Source organism: Cloeon dipterum, chromosome 3 (assembly GCF_949628265.1).
Source record: "Cloeon dipterum chromosome 3, ieCloDipt1.1, whole genome shotgun sequence".
NCBI lineage: Eukaryota > Metazoa > Arthropoda > Insecta > Ephemeroptera > Baetidae > Cloeon > Cloeon dipterum.
This window is the reverse complement of record NC_088788.1, coordinates 26,257,884-26,283,114: the sequence shown is the minus strand read 5'-3', so window position 1 is coordinate 26,283,114 and position 25,231 is coordinate 26,257,884. Positions and strand designations below refer to the sequence as shown.

Sequence of the window (25,231 nt, the reverse complement as noted above, 5' to 3'; positions counted from 1 at the left end):
CCATCTTAGCTCATATTTAGAAAAAAAGCTGAGCGAAATTTTTAATTATTAAATTTTAGTTCTATTTATATCTGATTGTGAGTAAAATAAAAATTAACCTGCATACCAAACTCGTGATATGAAGCTGAAAAAGCATTGGAGTTGTAAAGAATTTTCGCGCCATCCACATGCTAGCTCTGATAAATGAGCCAATCAGAGCGTTACATTGATATCTTCGTCCAATCAACATTTGTTTTGTTTGCGGAGCGAAGATCAATGTCGAGAAGGGTTGCCATACAGACCTTGCCTGTGCCTGCCTGCTGCAATTGTCAACACTCAACATTAGTGCAGGATGTTAAGCCAGGAAAGCCTGGAGGAAAAGTTTAACAAACTCCTATTCGATACTAACAAGTGCAGCAATGGTGAGGGTTCATTCGCACGTCCGCCCTTGGTTTCATGTGCCTAATTTATTTTGTATCAGCTGCGAATTGGAAGGTGCTGGGTCAAGAGCAGGATGGATTTGTCCTGTCCTGGGAAAGCAAGGATGGCATGCTGAAGGACTCCCACACCAGAGTTGGATTCGTTGATTTAGAGTACAAAAACTTAAAGGTGGGCAACAATTATCTATATGTAAATATTACATATATAATATGATTTAATTGAATTTTTTCTCCAAGATACTGCACAATTTTGGCGAAAAGAGGTGCTTGGTGCAAGCCACAGTCAACAAAAATAAATCCTTAATCGGTAAATAAACTCTTTATCAATGGAATCATGTCCAGTTGTTATAAATAATAATCATTTTATCAGGCTACACAGTCAAGACTGGAAATGATCTCTACGAAATCTTCCTCACTTCAGTTCATGAGAGAAAGGAGAACAGAATTTCCTCCTCCCCGACCCAGGCCGCCATCCAGTTTTTACACAGGACCAAAGATCCCGTTTGTACAACCGATGATATAAAGCTAAAGGAAAAGTTTCTAGTCTTCATGCACCAGCAAAGTACTATAATTTTTAGCCCGGCATTGAATATTTCTAAACTTTTTTATTTCTAGATATAACTCTGAACCAGGTTGAGCTGTCAAAGACTGCTGATGACAAATGGGTAAGATGTTGTCACCTTGTATAGGGTTACTTGCATGCTAAGAATTCTCTGCAGTTCCAGTCTAGTTCAATCTCTTCAGACATAATAGTGAGGCAATTCAGTTGGGCACAGTGGGACCCGCATTTGCAGAGTCTGTTTTATGTGAGCGTCAAAGCGGCACCTTCTAGGCTCATGCAGGGCGAAGAGGACGAGTTTGAACGCGTCACTCGACCTCCTCAACCTTCCCTCTCCTGTCTGCAGTTCCACGACGACTTGCCCCACGAGACAGTGGTATATTCTTTGACACACAAGACGCAAAAGAACGCCTTTTGAACTTTGCTTTTGTGCAGCTCAACATCCCTTTGAACCTGCCAGAAGGGACAGCGCCCCCGGTTGGGCTTCCTGGACCAGAAAATCAGTATTGTGAAAATCCAGTGCCATTGAAGATCCATGATAACACTCTGGAGCTGTCCATCATTTGCAACAGTAAGGGACTGGCCTACGTTTGTCATCATTACATCTACTATGTAAGCTCATTATTATTAATTTGCTTTTAAGTACAGTACCAAAAGGGAAATAATTCAACATGCCTAAGAATAGACTATGAAACAAGTACTAATTAAATAGTTAAAATATTGAATCTCTAGGATTTTGGGTTAGTTGAGTGAAACACGGATGATTTCAATAACAAGTGACTTCAATTCAACTGATAAACTTAATTTCACAAAATCCGACAAAATCAACGTGGGGTCCTGAAATCTGGTGTTCAAACTTCGTGTCGCAATTTAGAGTTTATTAGAATTGTTATCGCTGTTTACTATTAATCGGAATGAAATTGGGTTTATCTATATTGTAATTTACAGTAAATTAGTATTTCATCAATTAATTAGAACAGTAATTTGTCTCTTTATAAGAATAATTGATTAAAGTCAATGTGGTAAGAGTAAATTGGATTTAAATCTTCTGGAACTTGGGAATCTAGAACTTACTTAGGATACGTCTGGAAGTGTTTAGCACCAAGTAGTTGGGAGAATCAGTTCCTCTTGTGAGACAGGTTGTCCAGAAGTCAGGGTTGAAAGAGTCGATGATGGGTGTCAGGGCGTTGTCCCCGTCATTTGACAGATCAAATTTGGGGCTTGTCACGCACCAAGTAGTTGTAACCTATAGAAGCGCGGTCGTTTCGGTCGTCAGGTCGCTTGGAAAACAGTCATGTTCTCGAGAAATGGTCTAGCTCACACTCAGGGCGAGTTGGTAATGCAATTTTGAAGACAAGAGGGGGCTGCAATGGAGCAGTAGGGTCCCTCAGGTCGAAGAAGTGGTGTTGGCCGGTGGTGGTGTTCGTTTCACGCGCGGCTGAGTGTCTCTTGGTGAAACAGCGAGGGGATGGAGCTGAAGTTCAGCTGAATATGTCCGAGTAATACCACAAAACAAATAGAAAATAAGTGATATTAGCTAACAAAGGTACCAGGAATCAAGAAATAGCTTTTTTATTAATTTTTTATTATTTATTTACTGCACATGGAGGTTGTTACAAAAATTAAAAACCTAAATTGATATTAGAATTACAAATTATATGTATCTGTAGCATATTTTTTGTAATATGAAGATTTTAAATGTTAATACTCTTAATTACTTTTTCGTTCCATTTTTTAATTATTTATTTAACACTATGGAAAGATTAAAATTTCCACATTTATTTCAAACAATTTTTTTTGTTTCCTCAGGGAAAGGAAGGCGACGTGGAGATCGATGAGGATGATTGCGTCAATTTTGCCTATTCAGTGACAGCACTCCACCATTGCTGTGTGATCGAGTGCGTCATCTCTGACGTCCCAGCCAACCTGGCGTACAATGTCCTGCCAACCTTTGTCCTGCACGGAGGTAACCCTAACCTCCTAACCGCAAAGTCAGACATTAAAATCAAACTCTTTTTCAGAACAACACCTGCTGGTGTTCGCCTCAGATCTCTTCACGCACCTGCTTGACATCGGCTCGGCACACGAACCATGCAACCACGTGATAATTTCTCCCCCTCTCACCCTCCCGCTGTATCCTTCTCCACTGAACAACGCACCGGTCAAGCTAGGGGCGCTTATGCTTGATCTGTCTAGTCTCGAAATGTTCACTGTCAAGGTCACCAAGAGCCAGCTGTCCATGAGCTTTCGCTTTGACCACAGCTGCCAGAACAGAATTGCCATCCTGCATCAACTGCTGCAGCACTACCACGACTATGAGACGGTTTCAGACGTGAGTTTATCTTTAGTAAACCAGATGTGAATGATTTTGAATAGAAAAAAAAATATGGGAAAAATTATTGGGTGCCTTTAAATTAAAGATGGTAGATTTTGCGTCATGTGTAAATTTATTATTGGGATAGATTCGAAAAAGTAATTTGATTGCAAAACTGGACATATCCATGCCAGTTTTTAAAATGAGCCGCGCTTTCCTTGTTGAAAATATTCTTCAGTCAGTCTGTGTGTAGATGTGCCAGACGACCGGTGGGCATTTCAATATCCAGGTTTGCTGATGAACAGGCCTAGGATTAGCTGAAATTGCAATACAAACCAAAGCTCCAATTGATTCTGTAATTTAACTCTTTGTCCCTGCACACTATAGATTTAAATTCAGCTATATTACAATGTCGTTTAATTTTTTTACCAGCAACTTAGTGCTATTTTATCTTCCGTAAGATTATTAAAATATAAATTGGTCGAATTTTCCTTACTAAAAATTTGGTGGCGGCCTATCTCGTCAGTTGTAGTTTGGACAAAGTAGCAGAGTACATTTTAAAGCAATATTCAATATTTGCAGCTAATGAAGTGGCTGGTGAAATCGGAGTCAAGGAACCTGACAACCGCCAAGTTGATTCAAGAACTGCTGGTCGGCACAGCTTACGCCAATGCAACAAGAAACATCCCCAACGACGCTCTTCCTCTGATCTCAATTCTACCGCTCACCACGGCCAGCAAGCAGCCCAGAGCTGTAAGAAATTGTTTAAAACTACCATAGAACATTGGAAAACCGTATTTTCATTTCCTCGGCCTCCAGGGTGTCGTTTGGCTGCAGCAAAAGGAGTTGTGGAACACGGCAATGACTCTACTGTCGCCGCAACAGAGACTGGTGCCCTACAGAGCAGACACCTGGACCAGACTGTGGGACGCTGCTCACAGCAAACCCAGTGAAAGGTTCAGTCCTAGCCATGTGGCAGACAAGCTGATGCTCTCATTACTGTGCTATCAGGTGAAGTAGGAATTAATCGGTGCAAACTCTGTCAATTTAAAATTTAAAACACTATTACAAGTGTTTTATCTTCCTGTTGGCTCGCATTATGTTAATATTACCCTGGAAGAGTGACAGCAGTGGGTGATTTAGCATTTTGGGGATCTTTTCCTGGCTGCCCAATGTCAGAGTTAGCAAAAGGTGGCTAATTAAGTGAGTCAAGTATCAAAAAGCTCTACAGGCATAGAGGCACTCTAGCGCTTTTGCTGGTTTTCGCACCTTTCGTGTGGCTTTAGGGACAAAATTTGTTATTACTAAATGTCTGGTTTTTAAATAAAAGAGCTCGTTACGGGGAGGCGAAAAGATGGCCACGTTAGGCCCAAGCTCCTCTGCTGCCACTCAAGACCCCTTGTTATCTGCTCGGCGTTGTTATTGGGACCCAGTGAGCTCATAGCAAATGTGCTGAGCAGAGAGGCGAAAAAATAGTTTGTTCTGCGTACTTCTTTTTTGGGAGTCCTATTTATTATTTATTAAATTTTCCAGCCTGAAGCTCTGTCCAGAAGCAGCACTCCCCTTTCGCCAGGCGCGGGGATCTGTTCCATTTCGTCCGCATTGCCTGATTTAGTACGCAGCAGCCGCGAGGGTGGCAAAGAAAGCTTCAACAGCCAGCTGCCGTTTCAAGAATCGGAAACGTGCACGGCCAGCAAGCAGGAGTACGTGGTTGCTGTGGTGAGTCCTCTCTTTGCTCTTTAAATTTTGCACTGACTGGCTCTTTAACAACTGACCAATTTAACAAAGCATACGAATGAATTTTCCACTAACACAGAACTTGCGCGAGTTGAGCATGCACCTGCTGAAGGGCGCCACTCAGGGCCCTCGGCCCATTTTCTGTCCATCACCGATGCATGTCCACGCTGTCGCGACTCGGTTTGTCGGAGCGCAGCTGGAAGCGTCACGCCAGGTGTGTCGCCTCTTGGCTGCATGTGCCGGCGTTGAGGTGCAAAAACACGGAGACAAGGGATTTCTTCTCATGTAAGTTCTTCTTCACATTAATCCTCTCACGTTTGTTACTAACTAAAAACTCTTTCAATTTGTAATGCAAATGGCAATAATGGTTGGTAAAAATAACTGCCGTTGCTCTGTTACAAAAATATTTAATTTCAAAAGGCAGATTTTATCGAAGAAGCCACTGTTGGAATGTTGAAGTAAAATCTGGATATTATGTTTCCTCATTGCTAAGAGCACCAATTTATTTATCCAACCAGTTATGGTTATTTGAAGCCCTATTTAGTGGTAAAAATTATAAACACAAGAACATGGTTCCAAAATTACACTGGTTGAGATTTGGTCTGCCCAATATCTTAAAAAATTCTAGCACTTTTGTAATTATTGTTGATATGTTGAACGTTTGATTTTTATTTTATTTCAGTGCGAAATTCAAGTGTTTTGTTTTTTTATCTGTGAACCATTTCACTCACACATGCATTGATTCCGCAGTGATCAACTTGACGAAAATCGACGAAAGGCCTTGTTCATTATGATGGAACGCTTCCTTTACTGTGCTGAGGCATTGGCTTTTCCCGTCCCGCAAGGCTTCACTTCCTTCTTTGCCTACCTGGGCTACAGAACGCTGCCGTGGCCGCACTTCCTGCAGTACACGCGTCGACACGTGTTTGAGTTGCACGTTGATGCCATCAAGGCCATATTTGGAGGTGAGCTAACAGCCAACTTGATTAATCACCCTTTGACCCTTAACGCTTCAACTTGATTCTCATTGTCAGACATGACGGAGAAGAGGCTGGGCGTTAGCTACAAGGTGGGCCTGCTGCAGTTGCTTCCGCGGACGAGGGCCAGACGCATTTTGAACCAGTGGGGTCACCCAATTAGCTACATGTACCGCGCCAGGGAGCACGCCCTGCTGCTGCTGTCTGGAGAGTCGGCCAACAGGGACCACAGGCAGGTCACGCAACGGCGAAACATTTCCTCAAGAGGTGCATTTATAATATGATCTCTCGAGGGTTTTGGTTTGATCAAAGTTAATCTAGGGATTGCTGCATTTCCATCAGCGGACCGGCTGTCTCCGCTGGACACGTTTCTTGATTTGCTGACTGCTAAAGGTAGGGAGGATCAGCATTATCTAGACCTGCGATTAAATGCTAAATTCCTTCTGAATTGCAGCAAGTTTAACTGAACTAGACATCCCTCTTCTTGTGGAGGCTACAATCACCTCAACAGAAGACTTCCTTATCTAACTCCGCAGGAAGATACCAAAAAATCAAATTTTATGGTACAGTTTTTACTTTACTTTTGAGCTTTTTTTATGTGATTTAATTCCTATTAATGTGGCTGTATTTTTAAAAATTTCTTGTTTAAAAAAATATACACTTCCAGTTAGTATGAATCATATCATTGCATTTCACTTTCCACAAAACAAAATTCTAAAATTGGCCAACATCTATGTTTCGCATATGCATCGTTTTTATAGCAAAGAGGGTATGAGTGAATTGTAAAATACAATATTTAAACTAGTATAATTAGATACTATCAGCAAATAATAGCTTAAATTAGTTTGTTTTTAGTGGCTTTGGATTGTTAATTATTGTTTGGACATTGCTAAACGATTTTACAACAAGAAATATGAACGTTTTGTACGTTGTACGCGGTTTAGGTGTATTGAAACAAAATTACGTAGGAATTTTTTGCGATTAATTCGCATTTTCAGTGATTGGAAATATTCGTTTTTTTCTTGTTAACTATAGGGCTTTAAATTAAATTCAAATGACTTTCCTTGAAAATTTTGATTCTCTTTGAGCAGTTATTTGCGAGATTGGAGGTCGATTGGACGCGATTTTTCAGCGTTGAAATTTTTAGGTGGCAGTCATATTTGCTTAAAGTACTTGTTAATAGAAGGTGAAATTCCAAATTTGAAGCTCGGGAATGGGGGCGTTCCCTATTTTTTCGGTATCTCAAAAATACCCGAAAAACGAATTCAGTTAATGAATTCTAAACTGCAACTCTTGACTGCGTTGAGGTATCACCTTGAAATTTTCACTGCCTAACCTAGTTTTTAATCCTGAACAACTTTTGCATTTGCAAAAAATTCGCAGGTCGAAGGTCAAGGTCACCTTTTGCGACCTTTTTTTGAAAATTCAAAATTAAGGGATGATAGCCCCCTACGATTTTTTTGGGGTTCAGGGCTGAAATGTAGCCCGTGAAATTCTGCACAAGTACACCAAGTTTCATAGGTGCAATCGCGATACTTTTGCTGCAATTTGAATTTGAAGTTTGAAAACCTGCTCGAGGCCGCTTGACCGCGCATGCACTCAGAGCGGCGAGTTCGCCTCTCGTTCTTCGAGTTGATTTTTTTCGCATTTCACTTGCTTAGAAACACCAAGAGGGCCTAGGGTAGACCAATGAAGGTCGAAATCGACCTTCAGGGTCTGTCCCTGACGTGACCCTGAGATAAAAAATTACGAAAATTTCCAATTTCATCGAACTTAAGTGTCTTTTTATAGGTTTTCATCCCTGTACAGCTCAAATATACAGCCAAAATTGCCGAATTATAATCCTGAAACCGGTTCTTGAAGTAATTGTGGTAGCCATTCATCCAGACGTGATGTGCAAAATGGTCAAAATTTTAAAATCTTTAATTTATGAAAAGATGCTTCTATTTTGCACACATGAAGTTCATAATATGTGTGTTAATAATAAAGGATCTTATGCTTAATACTATGAAAAAATGTTATTAAATGCACTGGCAAATAAGCCACTTTTAAAAACCAAAAATTTGTGTTTCCTTTCTTTTTCAAATAAAAAATTTTAAACATGTAATTCATTTGTTATTTGCTCTACATAAATTTTTAAACTTTTTTTTTTAAAAAAACAATCGTTAATTTTTAACACTCAATATGAACTTTGTGTGTACTAAACAGAAGAATCAAATCATAAATTAAAGATTTTAAAATTTTGACCATTTTGCACATCACGTCTGGATGAATGGCTACCACAATTACTTCAAGAACCGGTTTCAGGATTATAATTCAGCAATTTTGGCTGTATATTTGAGCTGTACAGGGGTGAAAACCTATAAAAAGACACTAAGTTCGATGAAATTGGAAATTTTCGAAATTTTTTATCTCAGGGTCACGTCAGGGACAGACCCTGAAGGTCGATTTCGACCTTCATTGGTCTACCCTAGGCCCTCTTGGTGTTTCTAAGCAAGTGAAATGCGAAAAAAATCAACTCGAAGAACGAGAGGCGAACTCGCCGCTCTGAGTGCATGCGCGGTCAAGCGGCCTCGAGCAGGTTTTCAAACTTCAAATTCAAATTGCAGCAAAAGTATCGCGATTGCACCTATGAAACTTGGTGTACTTGTGCAGAATTTCACGGGCTACATTTCAGCCCTGAACCCCAAAAAAATCGTAGGGGGCTATCATCCCTTAATTTTGAATTTTCAAAAAAAGGTCGCAAAAGGTGACCTTGACCTTCGACCTGCGAATTTTTTGCAAATGCAAAAGTTGTTCAGGATTAAAAACTAGGTTAGGCAGTGAAAATTTCAAGGTGATACCTCAACGCAGTCAAGAGTTGCAGTTTAGAATTCATTAACTGAATTCGTTTTTCGGGTATTTTTGAGATACCGAAAAAATAGGGAACGCCCCCATTCCCGAGCTTCAAATTTGGAATTTCACCTTCTATTAACAAGTACTTTAAGCAAATATGACTGCCACCTAAAAATTTCAACGCTGAAAAATCGCGTCCAATCGACCTCCAATCTCGCAAATAACTGCTCCTTTTATGAAAATTCAGTCTTGAGAAACTCAGCCTTTATAAATTTAACATAAAATCAACTTAAAAGGCCGGCAATTTTTGCTATTTTAAGGTCCAAACTGACTCATCAACCCTCTGGCGAAAAACCGCCTCAGCCAATGTATTTCATTGTGTTGATAATTATTTTTTTTAAATGAAAGGAAACTAGCTGTCGTTAAGAGAAGTTTTATAAATTGCTGCCGAGGAGTCAAAAACAGAGAAAACCAGTTAGGGCTGTGAACGAGCCTTGCTTGCACCTTAGAAAATATTCTTTGGTCTTCACGCAGATGTGGTCGACTTGTTGGTATTTTAATAGCCAGGTTTGCTGACGAGACTTGGGATTAGCCAAAATTGTAATATAAACCAGTGCTCTGAATTATTAAATTGATGATCTCCTTCCACAATTTTTAACCTACTGAACCGCTGATTTATGCTATATATCAAATACCCGCCTAAACTGAATTGAAAATATATGATGCCAAAAAAGTAGGGTTGTGATTCACTCCAAATCATCTTAAATTTTTCGGTATAAACTGACAGCTACTTGGCTAAACTCAAACATGCAACAAACATTTATTCTTTCTTGTGAGACAAATACGAACTATGTTCCTCCTTGCTAGCTACTCCTGCAGCCCTCTTCATGAAGTAAAAAATTTTCCTCGAAAAAAAAAAACATTTTTTACAAAACCTTATTTATGTATGTATATTTAGCATTTAAGTAATTTTGACGGGTTTTAGACTTTGGCTCAAAATTGTGTGCTCTTTGGTGCCTTAAAGTAAACCGCAGGCGCTCAGATAAAACACAGTTGATTTCGTATTAAATTCCTAACCCTGATGGAAGAAATATGTCGAATTAATTATTCAAGTAGCAACAGAAAAAGTTAACATGCAAAATTAAAAAAAAAATCTAAAAATTTGGTGGAAAATATATAAATTTTTCAAAGGAATTGGCAAAAACGTTGTGTTGAATGACATTTCCTAATTAGCAGCGCAGACGCCAACGAACACCGAAGTCATAAATCTTTGTAGTACAGTTAACAATTGGATTTGGCATTCGTTCCGGCTGATCTATGCGGTCAGTGCGGCCACCCACTACACCACCCAAGGGGGTCACATCACTTTGCTGCCACCTCCCAGGGTGCGAACTGCGAAGAAAATAATTCGTGCGAGAGAGCGAAAGAAACAGACCAGAGGCATGCTCGCCGGCGGCCGTGGGGGAGGGGGTGGCGCTTTTGCCGCCGACGAGGCGACTGTGTGCTTGCTTTATCGCATGCGAGGGAGATGATGGGTGGGGGTTGTTTCACCAGCCAGACCAGAGTGCGTGGTTGTGTGCGTCGCGAATGCGGAGCAGTGCAGCGAGCGACGGCGGAGGAGCACCGGATTAAAGAGACGCGCGGGCGGGCGGAGCGAGAGTGAGACGAATCCTCGAGTGCTGCTGGACTGGACACCGCGCTGCCATCGGCGCCGCAGCCGCTGCGGAACACCGTGCGACGGCTGTCAGCAGGTGAGGCTCGCCCACCCGGACGCGGCCGGACGTCCGAAGCGGGCGGTGGGCGGGGGTGGTGGGAGGCAGTGCACAATATGTACACTCTTCGCTCACAATGAGGGGGACCAGAGCCGGCTGTACACGCCGCGTCAAAAAATAACATTCCGAGACACTCAAACTCTGCTGCGCGGACGAACGATAAATTTGCTGTAGGAGCGCTCTGCTCTCTGACCGACAGGTGCACTCGCACCCCACCCCCTCCCCCGTGACCTTCACCACCACCCCCTGAGAGCTGCAGTCGCTGGGACACAGTTTAAACCCCTTGAACCATGTTATTAGATTCTGGGGGTATCTTTTGTTGTGGGAGTAGAGGGTGTCCAGACCTCCCAACAGGCAACAAGTATAATTGTTGACAAGTTAACAATAAAGGGCTTAAACCGCCAAAACGAATTTCCTGCGAGAGCTGATTGAATTAAATTATTGTGAAACAGGTTGGTTTTTATGATACTGCAGAGGGTGAGCAGTATAACAACAAAATTTTTTTGTTGGTTTAATAAAAACCCAGAATGAGGTAAACAAGTGAACACAAAATTTTAAAGGAGTCGTCTCTCAAAGCGTAGTTTTATTTTAAACAATTTTACGCGTTACGCTCCCCCTCCCCCAATTATTATAATAAGGAATGAATATTCAATTTAACACAATTATTACAGTAACATTGACTCTGCGTAAAGTTTCACGGGTTGAGACAAAATTTTGACCATTTACTCACATTTGTGGAAATGGAAAAGTCTGAATCGTTCATCACAGTTTTTGCCTCACCTGCCGAGCAATGCCAGAGATATTTTTTTACGAAATTGAACAACGAAACCCGTGACAAGCGTATCTCGTGAATGGTCCATAGCAAGGGGACCGAAAAACTCACGGCCAATGTCACAAGCTCCAAAATGCTGTTAGTGAATATATGAAATTTAAATCATTCTTTAGAAGGAAAAATCTTAAAAACAAGTCAGTAATCTGAGCTTCAGAAGTGGATCATACTTATTTTTCTTATGGGTACAGTTTTGTCAAAAGATCTGGTCTGCACAAATCACTCAACGCTGATTATGGCCTTGTCACCACAACTCCGTTTATTGTTAGGTAGTAGGTACATACTTTCCATAGGTTAAGTGCAAATATTTAAATTCTGTTATATAGAGTTTGACTTGTTACTAAAATATTTAGCTTTGCCAATGGAAATTGGTACGCTTGATTGTTTCACAATTTCAAATTGTGAGCAGTTAGCTGAAAATTCGACGTTTTGATCCTTCAGCTTCAAAACAGAGCAAATGAATCAAGAGGCTGCTCTTTTCTCTATAGGTCAACAAAAATTTCAGAAGGAGTAGTGCCACCCAAACTGCGGCTTCCTTTAACATAACATCAATTTAAATAGACACATTTACATTAAATAAGAACTAAAATAAGTCTCAAATTTTTAAATCAATGTTGCTGTGAGTGCTCATTTTTATTTGGATTTTAATTACGATACCACAATTTTAAGCATCACTATATTAAAACTACTATATAATAATATTGCATAAAAACAAATTTCTTTATAATAAAAGATCTGAATATTTATTGAGAAAATGTATCAACAACTTACTGTATATGAAACGTATAAAAGATCTGGTTGCATTCAATTCAACCTTCACCTGAAGCATCACTAATTCAATCTTCACCTATCGCAACGCAGCTTTTCCTACCGCGCACCTATTCACTCTTTATGAGTTATTATGTTTATGATTATTTATCTGTCAGGTACACAGGAATAAAGTCTCCCTCTACATTTGGCAACCCAGGACCCTCAGAAGAAAAGCAAAGATGTTTTTTTGCTCCTCTCTCTCTCTCTCTCTCTCTCTCTCTCTCTCTCTCTCTCTCTCTCTCTCTCTCTCTCTCTCTCTCCAATCCAGTTGGGGGAGGACTGACGCTCAATGCGACTAAAACCGCGCCGTCTCCCGATCCTGATCTCTGTTGTGCTGCTGAATTATAAAAATAAATATGTGGCTGCGAGCGAGGTGCAGGCCAACACTTTTTTCAATTCCATCATCCTTCCAAATGAGAGAGAGCGGAGGGGAGGCGAAAGTTGGGCAGTGTAATACTACGCGGCCTTTGAATCGTGGTGCAGACAGTGAGAAAGGGCGACAGGAAGCGAGCAGTAGCGAACAAAGGGCGCAAAGTGGCTGCTGGCAATCAATCACACCGTCAGGCACGTTCGAGGAATCAAATCGAACCAATCAACCCGATCAGCCGCGCAGATCAAAGCCTGCGTTTTTCTGTTGGCAAAGGATTTAGCCCACTGTTAATTGCCTCATTCACATCAACTTTATTTTAAAACTAGAAAATTGCGGTAGAAAGCTATTACCATAGGATTACAACTTAATTTTCTTTGTCTATACAGCCATTAAATTTACTATGCAAAAAGCAAAAAAATTGATTAAAGAGAACAAAGTGATTAAATGATTGCACAGCACCTGTAATGACAAGTAAATGCGCATTTTTATTTTTCGAAATTTAGTGTCTAAAATTTTTGAAATGTTGCCTACTCAATTAAAATAGGTAATTCGAAACTCAAAGGCAATTTTTAGTGCTGGCGCTTTGCTTGCAGAGGTCTTTTATTAAAGTAAAGCTTTAATTAAGAAAAATATTGAAAATCCGTTTTACCTTAGCTTCAAATTAACTTAAAAAATAGGAAAAAGCTAAAATTTTCCATGTTGCGAGGTAAAGGGTTACAAAGTTATCATGCTAATCAAGTGGTGAGCTTTGTCTCCCCATTCAAAATCGTGATTTATTTCCCCAGAATATAAATTTTTCTCGTAATTCGCGAAAGTTTGGACCACTGACCAGCTTGGTTAACTTTTTGGCTAACAATAAACCACCCGTAAAATTATTAGTGCAACGCTGCATTGAATTCTGGACATCAAAAAGCTTCTCGCCAACTTCAAGTAATCAAGTAAAATTCTCTATTGTGTCGGTTTTCCATTGTTTTAATATTCTAGTAGAGTCTGTTCATATATAGCAGTGTCAAAACATCGCAATTTGAGACCTCTGAATTTTCGATTAGTTTAACTTCAGGCAAATATTTGGACATTCAAAAAGCAATTATTTAATACTTCGATCGCACCTCATAAAGTTAGAACTTTAAAATATTTTTAAATTTTACATGCAATTATAATTTGTCATGGAAAGGGTGGAATGTCTTCATCAATAAGAGGATACTGTGGCTGTATTTCAAATTATGAAAAGAAAACGCAGAAATTAATTGAATAAATAAAACTCATTTGAAAAGCGCTTCTCAAACTAAAATAAAACTTGTGCATTTTCCCAGGTCTGAATTGCACGCTGAATTAGGCACGCTTGAGCTCTTTTTTTCTTAACATTTGATACGCCGTTTCGCAATTCAAATTGGAATTAAATTTGCCCAACCAGAAAAAGGGTAAGGCACAGAGGCGAAGCGCAAAACTCTGGCAATTCATCATCTCCTCACGCGCGCGTGCGGCCGAATCTCGAAAGAAGCGAAAAAACGGTGGTCAGTCAGTCTGCGAGCTGGAGACAAAAAGCGGTTGCCTTCATGCGCCCGGTGCCCGCTTTCGCTGGCAGGCCCTTGCGTCGGGTGGAAAAATAATTTCCAGCGCGAGGGGTTGCCTGCTTGGTGTACAATATGGGAGTGTGTGTGCAGAGGGTGAGATGCAGGCAGGCAGCAAGGGTTGATGGGCGGCGAGGGTGGGTCGGTCGGTCGGTCCTCCCGCATACTGTGTGTGTGTGCGTACGTATCGCCAGCAGGGGTGATTTTCTCTCTCGGGCGAGGGTGGTATGTATGAAAGAGGGTGGTGGGGGAGGGTCTTATATTGATCGGGTGGCGGGCGGGCGGGCGGAGGGTCGGTGCAGCGGGGGGCGAGAAATATCCTTTTTCTGCGATGCAGCCCCCGCGCCCCGACACGCAGCACGCGGGGCTTGCAGATGCATAGTTATGCCCATTGTCATGCAAATTAGCGCGCCAGTGCTTAAAAATTAATCGCTCCCACGGCGGCCGCCCCCGCTTCAATTATTTACCGCCCAACGCTGCCTGCCACTTGAAAAGCCGGCACTTTCGTTTTGTTTACTTTTTGAAATATGCACAAATCCCGGCTTGACGCGTCGCTTTTTAGGCGCTTTCGCGACAAAGTGAAGAATGCGGTTGTCTTGCTTTAGGCTCACGTGCTCTGCATGCAGTGTAGGATGGAAAATAATATATAGTGGCAGCAATTCTCCTTTGGGCAATGTGTCCTTGCCAGTTAGCTTCACAAAAACTGAAAATGTACCTTGATATCGCTGTAATAACCTGTTCAACTTATTTTATTACACGCATTACAATTAAATGTGACAGTTTTGTTTACAAGGTATATTCTGAAAATAAACCTGATAATTCGGTATGGTATTGCATTTCTTTCCTCAATTTTGATTTTCCAAAATGGGTTTTATTCCACAAAAATACGTAAATATCATGTTTTTCTCCTTATAATTTATTTATTCATTCTCCATTCCAAACAAATGATCATGACAAGAGGTCACACTCTATAATGCACATTTTCCCTTTTTATTTTTGGAAAGGAAAACGAAAGTTTTCAATTATACCATTTTTTTTCATTTGACTGTCACTGCGTTACTTAATTTAAAGGCTGATAGTTTGAGACCATACTGGTTGCATCATTTTCTCTTTTGCCCCAAAACTTAACATGTTTCAAGATAATTTTAATCAGAACAAAAAGCACAAACATATTTTTTTCAACACTAATTGTTTTAATTTAAGGTCGAGGATAAAATATCGCCTCGAAAGAAATAAATGGTCGTCTTTGTGACCAAACAGGGTTCATGCCTGGAAAGACTAAGAGAATTTATCATAACCAAGCTTTTTCTTCAACTTTAATAGGTCTAGAAAATACCAAACATTAGATAATGATTTGCACGGAACACACGAAATTCTTACTTTTCTACAAAAAAGATATGTTTTCTTTTTGAGATCAAAAATTTCGGCAGTAAAGTCACAGAAGGTTGCTTTCAACCTCTGGCTGTAGTGTTGAATGACCTCACTCAGGTATGCACTTATGCAATGTGCAACGCAGGGTGTTAAAAGCCTATTATCTCGCAGGAAAAATTCCTGGCAATACACCGTACCTGACACCAAAGTGGAACAACTATTGCAGGTGATATTAAAAGCTGCTCTATCGTTTACGGAAAACTTTTACTTTTGCGGTCACCGCGATAATTAACGAGAGAAGTGCATCTTTCGATTATTTGGTGGATTTAGTCATTCGAGTGACTACCAATTATCGCGGAGCCATTTTTGCTGGCGCTTTTCTCGCTGGTCGGCCGCCTGAGCAGGCGGGTGGATGGGGTGTTTTTGGGGTGGGCGCCCCGAGAGCGAGTCTCTTCTGGCCCTTCTTTAGTTAGTTTTATAGTCAGGGGGTGGCTGGCGATCAATAGACCCAACACTGTGCCTGCCTGCCTGCTTTGCTGCCAGGGGGAGTGTGTGAAAGAGGGAGGCGAGGGTGGGCGGCCTGGTGGGGTGCGTGGCGCCTCTCTCCGGACAAAGAGCAAGCAGTCAGCCCTTGTGCCGACGCGGCGCGTAATGAGCGCCGGTGCATCAAGAGCGCTGGCCGACCAGCCGGGCGTGCACTTAATTAAATGCGTCATCCGCGCCCAACCCCCCGGCAGCCCCCATCCACCGGCCGTGAGGGTCACATTTTTTGCACTAAGTGCAAGGCGGGGCCGAGCAAATCAAGATGCTCTGGACGTCGCGCACTCTATGATGGCTCACTGCTCTGACCGTAAAAGATTTTACTGCGGAATGCAATAAATGTGAAGCTTTTGCAAAAGTGCACGTTTCCAGAAAGAGGTTGATTTATAAATTTTCAAAAGGAGACACAGCTTAATTTAACAAACTTCTTGTTCACAAATCAGTGAAATTTTTTAACTGGATGTCGTTTTCTTTAATCTTATTTAGAAACTGAAAAAGAAATGGTTAATTTCTCTCAAGTAGAGCAGTTGAAAGATATTCACAGACTAATTTCATAAAAAATATGAATACATAAATAATAAATAAGAGAGATAATTCTCTATTCTCTAAGTGTTTACTCATTCGGGAAAAAGTAAATATCTTTAGAAAATAGACATCTTTTCTAACACTGGCCGAGATTCGCGAAATTCATCAACTTGTCCAATTTTTTAGTGAAGTCAATGACGTGGTCAGTCAATTGTTTTTCACGGCCTGTCCCTGCATTTTTGTATTATGGCGATTTAATTTTGTTAGTAAAATACCGCTAAAAAAACGAAATTATACTCTTAGCCTCTCCTCTATAGGTTGCAGATAAATTTTGATAAAGAAAATATTTGTAAGACTTTGCGCACTCTCACTTTGTTGTAACAACACAAAATGAAACAAATTTTCAACAGGAACAGTGTTGTCTTTATCTTCCACCAAGAGAATATTTATTTTCATGCAAAGAGTATTATGACTAATACACAAATTGTTAAGCCTATGATTCATTGAGTTATATCATTTCACCCATATATTAAACTGTGGTCAATTTGTTGTTGCAGTTGTGCGATCGTTTGAGAAAGAGAGCCTGCTGTTTCTAAGGGTGCTCGAGCCTGCAATTTAGCAATGAGGAATGGATTCAGGGGCGGTGCCGATGGACTCCTATGAAGACATGTTCAAGGAAATCACACGAAAGCTGTACGGCACGAGTGAGGATGCGTTGGCCACCAGCTCGGCGGCGCCGAACGCTGGGTCCTCGACAACGACGCCTATCACCACCTCGGCGCCGAGCGGGGTTGATAACCGCAACCGGTACGCCGAGGAGCAAACCCTCACCGCTCCTTTTATTAAGGTATGTCCAATGTTCCTTTTAAAAAAATGCACCTATGCCTATGAGGTGCTGTATTCTACCTGCGTATCTGATGGGATGCGCAGCTTGTGAAGAGAGAATGAGGGATGCGTCTTTTTATCATCTTGGTACACTGCATTCTTAAGAAAACGCGTAATTCAATGCAGATTAAGATTATATGTTGTACTAGAATCGTTACAGTAAAAGCATTGCCCGAGATTTGAAACAGGTAAAATTGGGATGCCCAAAAATATTCTTCGATTGTAGAGTGCCCAATAATTTTTTTAAAAAAATAATACTAAATTACAGAAGCCCGAAAAGAGACAGAGTCGCATTTAGCAATTAAGTTAATGTTATTAAAATTTTTATTTCCCCTTTAAGTTTTGATGCTTTCTGTGCATGTGTTGGCTGTCCGCGCTTTGACAGCTGGTGATAAACAAGATTTATTTTTTAAATGAAGAGGGAGTTTTCTTGCATAGAGGGCAAGCGGCGGGGGTTGACAAATTTTTCGTTATCTGTTTCTCTTTTCAAGCTCAGGTGCAGGTGCTGTCGGATGTTTTCAACGACCGCTGTTCAGAAATCTGCAGCGAAGAATTTTTTACGGTTAAGTTAAGTATTGATATATAGGCCTGCGGAGTCTAACAGTTTGCTCGAAAGTACAAAAGCGTGTGATTTGATTTTTCTCTTCAATTTGATTCACTCGTAGTCACCCATTCCTCATTTTTTCCTGATTTATGGGTGCAAATAGCCACTGTAAATATATCTAAAAAAAATAGGCTTAAATTCCAATTTCACACGCAAGGAAATTCATGGAACCAATCAAATCATTTAAAGATGGTAAAAAAGAAATAGAAATAACTAGAAGAAACAACAATTTTTCCAAGATTAAACGGCTATAGTTAATGAAGTTAACCAAGCCATTGGCTCGCATTGTTGAGCGCATGCACTTGCAATTTGAGAATCCGAGCAATGTTTGGGCCTACGTTTAACTCTTGTCACTGCAGTGACGAGTCCATTCCGTTTTGGCAGGATGGCGAAAGCTTTCCGACTCGCTTTTTGCTGGTTTGCACCTATCCAGAATGCGTGAATTTTTTTCTAGCGTTGCAATGAAAGACCCCAGTTCAGCTGGTCCTTTTCTGGACTGGGCTTCCTCCAATGAGGCTAGTTCACCCATGTTATTCGTTCGCGATGTTATTGGGACGCGGAGTTTTCGCTGTTCAGGGGTTCATTCATCTCAAAAGATGAACCGATAAAAAATATTTATTATTCCACAGAAAATTGCATGTATGTTTTCAAATGAACTTTTTTTGTTTCAGGAGGATGCCCTTGCTGCCTTTAGTATAGCGCTCATGCAGACCAACTTCCAACCAGCTGTGGCCGCAATGAACTCGACTGGCTATCCTGGCACTGCTAATGGAGGCCAGAACCAGTACCAAAACCAGACGCACCCTCAACACAACCAACTGCCCATCAATATACCTCCAGCGCCTCAGGCGAGCGAACAGGCCGCTGCACATGTAGACAGGTAAATTTCATTTCCATATTTTCAACTTAAAAATAAATCTAAAAAATAAAAACTCACCACTGTCCTGCATTCGAATTGAGAAGGAAAATTTTTTTATTTGCAACAACTATATATTTGGCCAAAACAAATAAAAAAACACGTTAGTTCAATTTTCTGAACCATTTCAAATAATGTAATTTTTATGCAGCGTGCCAAAATGAGAAATCTATAATATTTAGCCTTTGCCTTTCTTTAAAAGAAGATTCTCCCCGTGAATTATCGCTCATTCGTTCATTTTTTCAGGTGGTTCGCGAGCGACGATGAGCTGAACTGGACGCGCAGCAAAATCGCCACCTACAACCCCGCGCAGCGGGCCTTCAAATGCTCTGAGTGTGACTGCAGTGGCGTTTTGGGGCGCATCGCCGACCACTGGATATCGACGCACGGCAACATGAGCATGTACCAGTGTCCGCAGTGTCAGTTCACGAGCGGCATGGCGCGCACCGTGCGAATGCACGTGGCCAAGCAGCACATGGGTGAGGGTAGCAGCGGCGCTGACGAGGTCGAGACCAAGATCGAGCCAGGGGACGAAGAGCGATTCAACAAGTCAACCAGCAACCCCCGCACCTCGCCGGTCGCCTCATCCTTGTGGAAGGAGAAGGAGATGCTCGACGAAGTCACCAAGTACCTGCAGAGACTGAAAACAAAGGTTCCAAATTTATACCCTAGCATACATTTTTTTTATCGTAATACTTTATTCATTGAAGATATACCTAAAAACCTTTTAAAAGGTTTTGTCCATATTTAAAATACGTAAGTGTAAATTTAAATTAGCCTCGTCCAAAATGACATAAATCTTTTACCTTTTCTCCTGAATTCATTGTAAAATTTTTGTTTTTTTTGAAATGGCTATAGTTAAACTTTCCCAGAAAAGATGAACAGTTGACATTTTTATCTGTTGAGTTGAAGCTAATATTTGAATTATACCCATTCGCGCAGAAATTTGTGGAATTATACTTAATTCAGTTAGAAATGATGTTTAAAGAAATTGAAAAAATTGGTTAGTTTGAGATGAATGTTTTTATTTCCGCTTCCTGACTATACAAGCAAAAAGGAAAATTTCTACCTACAGCTGGGGAATTTTCAAAATTTGATTTTTTAATTCCGTTTATTTTTAATTTGGCCGTCTCTTATATCTTATAAAGTAACCTGACCTTCAATTTGGAATTGTGATTTGCTTGCAGGCTGAGAGCGTGAAAAACGAGTATGGAGGCGGTTCGTCCGGAGGCGGCCCTGGAGGCGGAGGCCACCGCGAGCGGGGCACCAGCCTGACCGGAACGACGGAGAAGCGCTACAGTTGCGGCTACTGTCCGTACGCGACGGACCGACGCGATCTGTTCACCCGCCACGAGAACATCCACAAGGACGAGAAGCCATTCCACTGCTACATCTGCCGCAAACAGTTCAACCGGGCCGACCACGTCAAGAAGCACTTTTTGCGGATGCACCGAGAACAGCCCTACGACATCAACAAGATCCGCCGCGCGCCGCCCAAGAACGCCAGCGGCATGTCCTATTACCACAAGTACTCGGCTGCGCAGCCGTCCTCCTCAAGACCCTCTGGACAGCAGCAGCATCAACAGCAGCCGCAGGTGGGATTTTTTTCGGAAACCAGGACTGAGTTTTGTCTGTTGTATGCTTGTATAAAAGCGAGACAGACTATTTTTACTATGATCATATTCAATCATTCAAAAATTCATTGTAATTTAAAAATTAAGTTAAGCTTAAAAGTAATTGTGTCTCAAGATCCTTTGAAATGATCACGTAAATTACCAGCCCGTTGGCTTGCATTGTTAAGGCATTCTCAGGAGTGTCAAAGTCAAAGCAATGGGAGGTATTTGAGCAGTTCGGAGATCTAATACTGGCTACCCAAATGTCAGAGATGGCAAAAAGTGGTTAGTTTAGTGACTCGAAATGCTCAAATTGCTCAACGGGCTTGGAGGCGCACCGGCGCCGACTCGCTACTTGCTGGTTTGCACCTTTCCAGCATGCGTGATTTGGCTTCACGGGACGAATGTCTAGCGTTTCAATGCAGTCCTCGGTGCGGAGGCAAGTGGCCCTTGAGTGGGCTGGGCCCCTGTGCGGCCTGGTGCGCCCATGTTATCCGTTCGCGGTGTTATTGGGACCCGGGTTTCAGCATTCGTGCTAGTGCAGTGCGCGCCCTTCCCGGTCCTCCGGTCCTCGGACAGGGATAAAAAGAGCAAAAAAAAATTAAGAAGAATTTCAATTTAGCACTTGGATATTTTTACACTTTTCGATGTTCCCATCTTGTCTAAATTTGTAATTAAAATTCAACACTCCATCAAACATAATTTTTTCAATGCTCTCCAGAAGGAACTTAATGCGTCAGATTGACGAAAGGCATTCCTTCCTTTCTGCTGCAGGTACAGCACCATAGCGGAGGACAACAGCACTTTCAACAGGCGCACCACATGCACCAACTGCAGCCTCAGCAACACCATCTTTTGCAGACTCCACATTACAACCTGCCCATCAGAACACCGCAGCCCAAAGCCTACATGTCCAAACAACAGCAGCCTCAACAGCAAAACGGAGTGGCAAAAGTAGGCAAAAAATTATCTTTCTCCAAAACATCGAATGGATAAGCTTTTAATTTTTAAATACCTGCTGCATTATTATGATTTTTGTTTAATCTTTTAAGTTAAATGTGGTCCTTTTCTGGACCTCCAATGAGGCTCGTGAGCCCATGTTCTTTGTTCGCAATCTTGGGCGGGAAGTACTCGCGAGTTGCTTTCTATCAGAAAGTCAACAATCCCAAAAGAGATAAACCAGTAAAAAAGAATTTCTCCACTCTAAATTGAAAAATAGCAATTTTGATATTTATGATAAAGAGGGAAAATTTGCAACTTATAAAACTTTTGCGCGCTGCGTGCCGAAGTCAAACGAATTTTAAATTTTAGTAAAATTGAAGTCCTAAATTATGTGTATTTCTTTCTTTGTCTTACAAATTATTTAGTACAATGGGTAAATTTTGCGCAAGCTGAAATAAAAAACACGAAAATAAATTCAAATTCAAACCATGTCGGGTTTAATGAAACTGATTTTATGATATTATTTATCTATTACAATTTTTAATCTCCCATTCTTATTTGTTTCCCCTTGGGAGTAGCCAATGTAAAATCATTTTAATGGAACTTAAAATCTTTTGGATCAACACCCACACACAAATATTCAGCAAAATGTCTCGTGTTGCAGAAAAAGAATGTGTCAGGTCTGGGTGGCTCAAGCAGCAACGGCCTGCAGAAGGAACAAAAGGAGAAGCGGTACACGTGTTGCTACTGCACGTGGTCCGGCGTGGATAACTGGTGCCTGAAGCGGCACCTGAACACACACATCAAGCCCTTCGTGTGCGCCCTGTGCGACTACAAGGCGGCCCGCTCGGAGCGGCTGGCCACCCACGTACTCAAGGTGCACAACAAGCGCTCGTGCAACAAGTGCCAATTCCTCGCCGACGACCAGCTCAGCCTCAACGAGCACACGCAAGAGCACCAGTAAGTTGATATATTCCCATTGTCCCCTTTCTTGCATGTCATCATTATATATATATTGTGCCTTCGATTTTCGCTGTGACAATGAATAATTCGTTTTCCTTTGACATGGAGCAAGCCAAAAGAAAAAGTTGTTGCAACACCTGCAGGTGATTATTTTTACGCATTCAGGTTTTCTATGAATGTTTTTATCCAAGGCTTGAGCAATTTTCATCTGGAAAATTCGGAATATTGGAATTGGTTTAAATGTCCGTTGCGCAAGCCTGCAATTTGATCCTAGTTTTTATTTGGAGAATAGGCTACACGCACGAGTGAGGCGAAATTGATAAAGACGGAACGAAATTGGCAGTGCTTGTTGCTCTAGAGATTTTGTTTGCTGTCATAAAAAAAATGTTTGATGGTGAATTTTCTACCTTATTCGCAGTCCCCTGGAATACCGTGCCAATACCAATCGACCAAACACTTTGCTGAAAAACGTCGGGCTATCGTGCTACCAGCCTTCCTTGGGCACATATTCATTCTGGTGAGTATATCTTCCTCTTTTTTATATAAACGAGGCTTCTTAAGAGCAAATTTCAGACAAATGTCGGCTTCAGTGCAATAGAGGACGAGTGACTCGGTGTAGTATGGAAAAGGCAGACCTCTCTAGTGGAACTGACATTGAGTGAGTGCCATACAGTGTCGAAAGAAACACTCATTTTTACACAAGCATTTTCGGACTGGAAAACCCGGAAAACCCACCTACTGTACACAAATTTGCGAATTCAACAATTTTGTAAGCGCCATGCATTAATTTTAACAAGAGTAAAATGTATTCCAATTAAATAAGGGCCAAGCATTAATGTAGCCTCCGCTCTACAGTTTTCTAACAAAAGTAAGGGATCGCGAGCGCACTGTAATGCCAAACACTAACTAATTTCCTTCTAAAATGTTGAGCCATGCATTTTTAAAATGCGTGCAACTTGGTAGCCTCAAAGGTACATTATTAAAATGATTAAGAGGTGTATATTTTTTACTGTAAAAATGTAAGCCGCCAGGTCTCTGTTCATGTTTAGTTCAAATCAAAATATACAAGGAACTTAAGTATGAAAAGGGTAGCATCTTAGTAATCACGTTTCAAAAGTGGACTTGTGTGTCACATTTATAAACCTTGTTGCATCATCACTTGTGAATACCTCCTCAGGAACCCAACTGTGAACAAAAATCTTCTTCATCTTGTGTGAAATAGAAAATAGTGCATATTGTTATGTATTGTTATTTTTCCCTTTGTGGGGTAATGGGTCAAAAGACAGAAAACTGCTTGCATGTCCCCATGTCGGAATTAATTAATCCTTGCCTAATTTCAAAACAAAGCAATGCGGTGGGTGGTTGAATATGTGCTCACAAAAATTTCATACCTCAACTTTAGACAATGACTGAACGGTCGATGATTTTATTTTGAGTGTGCGCCCGTTATTTTCCTGCCAAAACTTTTGATGGCAATGTTGTAAAGTCTGAAAATTCGACCTTTTTTATTTTTCGCATGGTTTTCAAGAAAACAAAAGATAAATCTTTCTACAGTACAACACGGTTTAACTAAACACAAACCAACTCGAAAGCCTTAAACTAGCAGAGATGATCAAGGAAATTGTATTTTTTCTATCACTTGGATGAGAAATTTTGAGCAAGCAGTATAGCATTAAATGTCGTTTTGTGCCGAAAAATCATCTTATAGATGCTAGAGGAATTAAGACGAGGAAGAAAATTAAACACCTCAGTTGTAAAATAAAAATTAGGGATGTTCCCATTTACAAAGTATTGGTTTTGTTGAGCAAATGTTATGAAAAATATTGCAAGATGCGTTGATTTACACCTCGATTTGTTGGTATTTGCGTTATTTCGAAGGAAACAATTGTTTTGCCAAGCGGTGTGTGATCAAAATAATTATTAAACTTATTTTGTAACTCACGCGGAACCAAAAATCAGTGGAACATGAAATTTTGACGTTAAAACAGTGCTTGAAATTAAACTGATCAGCAAGAATATATATTTTGGTAGCTCTCATCGTACTATATTTTTGATAAAGAGTAGTTGGTGTGATATACAGCAAAAGACAGAGTAGCTGAACAAAATTTAACACAATACAATTCAACCACAGAAACTCTTTATCGCCGGAAAATCAAAAGTGACCACTGACAAAGAAAATCATTATTTGTTACCTTCTTCGGTGTAATTGGACACATTACTTAGCGATTGGTGCATTATTAATCTTTATATGCTTCTTGAAATTGATGTTGTCATTGTAGGTGTATAACTTTTAAACTTTTCCAATTTCTTCAGTGCAAATCGAAAGACCATTGGCCAATTTATAAGTCTCTCATGTCACTTAATACAATAATTAATTGTATCATTTCGTCTGTTGAGACGTATTGTAGAATATTAATATACAGTTTTATTGTCATTTCATAAACAACTGATACTTTTCTTATTCCTGAAATGGAGCCCATTAAATGTTGTATGAACTTGAAAAACAACTTTTTACTTTTATCTTAACCTCCTGTCTTCAGACATCTAAGTAGTTTAGAAACTGCTGTGGGGACGTTCATAGTTGTCTAAATTGCGGACGAAAACAAATTTTTAGGTTTTTTAGCTCATAAAAATTTTCCGTCAATTGGCAGAATGATTAATTTAAAAAGCATTTCTCAT

The 25,231-nt window shown here is 40.7% G+C and overlaps 2 protein-coding genes across 3 annotated transcripts; both read left to right on the top strand.

Moving 5' to 3' along the window:
- Window positions 1-250: 250 nt before the first annotated feature.
- Window positions 251-6,686, top strand: pigeon (protein). Its single transcript, XM_065484119.1, has 17 exons — window positions 251-401; window positions 461-588; window positions 657-726; window positions 790-981; window positions 1,035-1,084; window positions 1,139-1,354; window positions 1,414-1,590; window positions 2,788-2,944; window positions 3,000-3,310; window positions 3,875-4,045; window positions 4,112-4,303; window positions 4,826-5,011; window positions 5,109-5,314; window positions 5,780-5,994; window positions 6,064-6,273; window positions 6,328-6,399; window positions 6,461-6,686. Exons 1-17 carry the CDS (start codon window positions 332-334, stop codon window positions 6,532-6,534), a joined length of 2,697 nt encoding a protein of 898 aa, XP_065340191.1. The 5' UTR covers window positions 251-331; the 3' UTR covers window positions 6,535-6,686.
- A 3,723-nt stretch (window positions 6,687-10,409) lies between these two features.
- Window positions 10,410-23,167, top strand: chn (charlatan). 2 transcript variants are annotated; one of them, XM_065483841.1, is made up of 10 exons: window positions 10,410-10,592; window positions 17,187-17,476; window positions 18,790-18,998; window positions 19,281-19,686; window positions 20,222-20,629; window positions 21,422-21,601; window positions 22,254-22,549; window positions 22,661-22,695; window positions 22,971-23,069; window positions 23,126-23,167. In XM_065483841.1, exons 2-9 carry the CDS (start codon window positions 17,258-17,260, stop codon window positions 23,015-23,017), a joined length of 1,800 nt encoding a protein of 599 aa, XP_065339913.1. In that variant the 5' UTR covers window positions 10,410-10,592; window positions 17,187-17,257; the 3' UTR covers window positions 23,018-23,069; window positions 23,126-23,167. The 2 variants fall into 2 exon arrangements, with proteins under 2 accessions (XP_065339913.1, XP_065339912.1); XM_065483840.1 differs by lacking the exon at window positions 22,661-22,695 and having other exon boundaries at window positions 10,417-10,592.
- The last annotated feature ends 2,064 nt before the right edge of the window (window positions 23,168-25,231 follow it).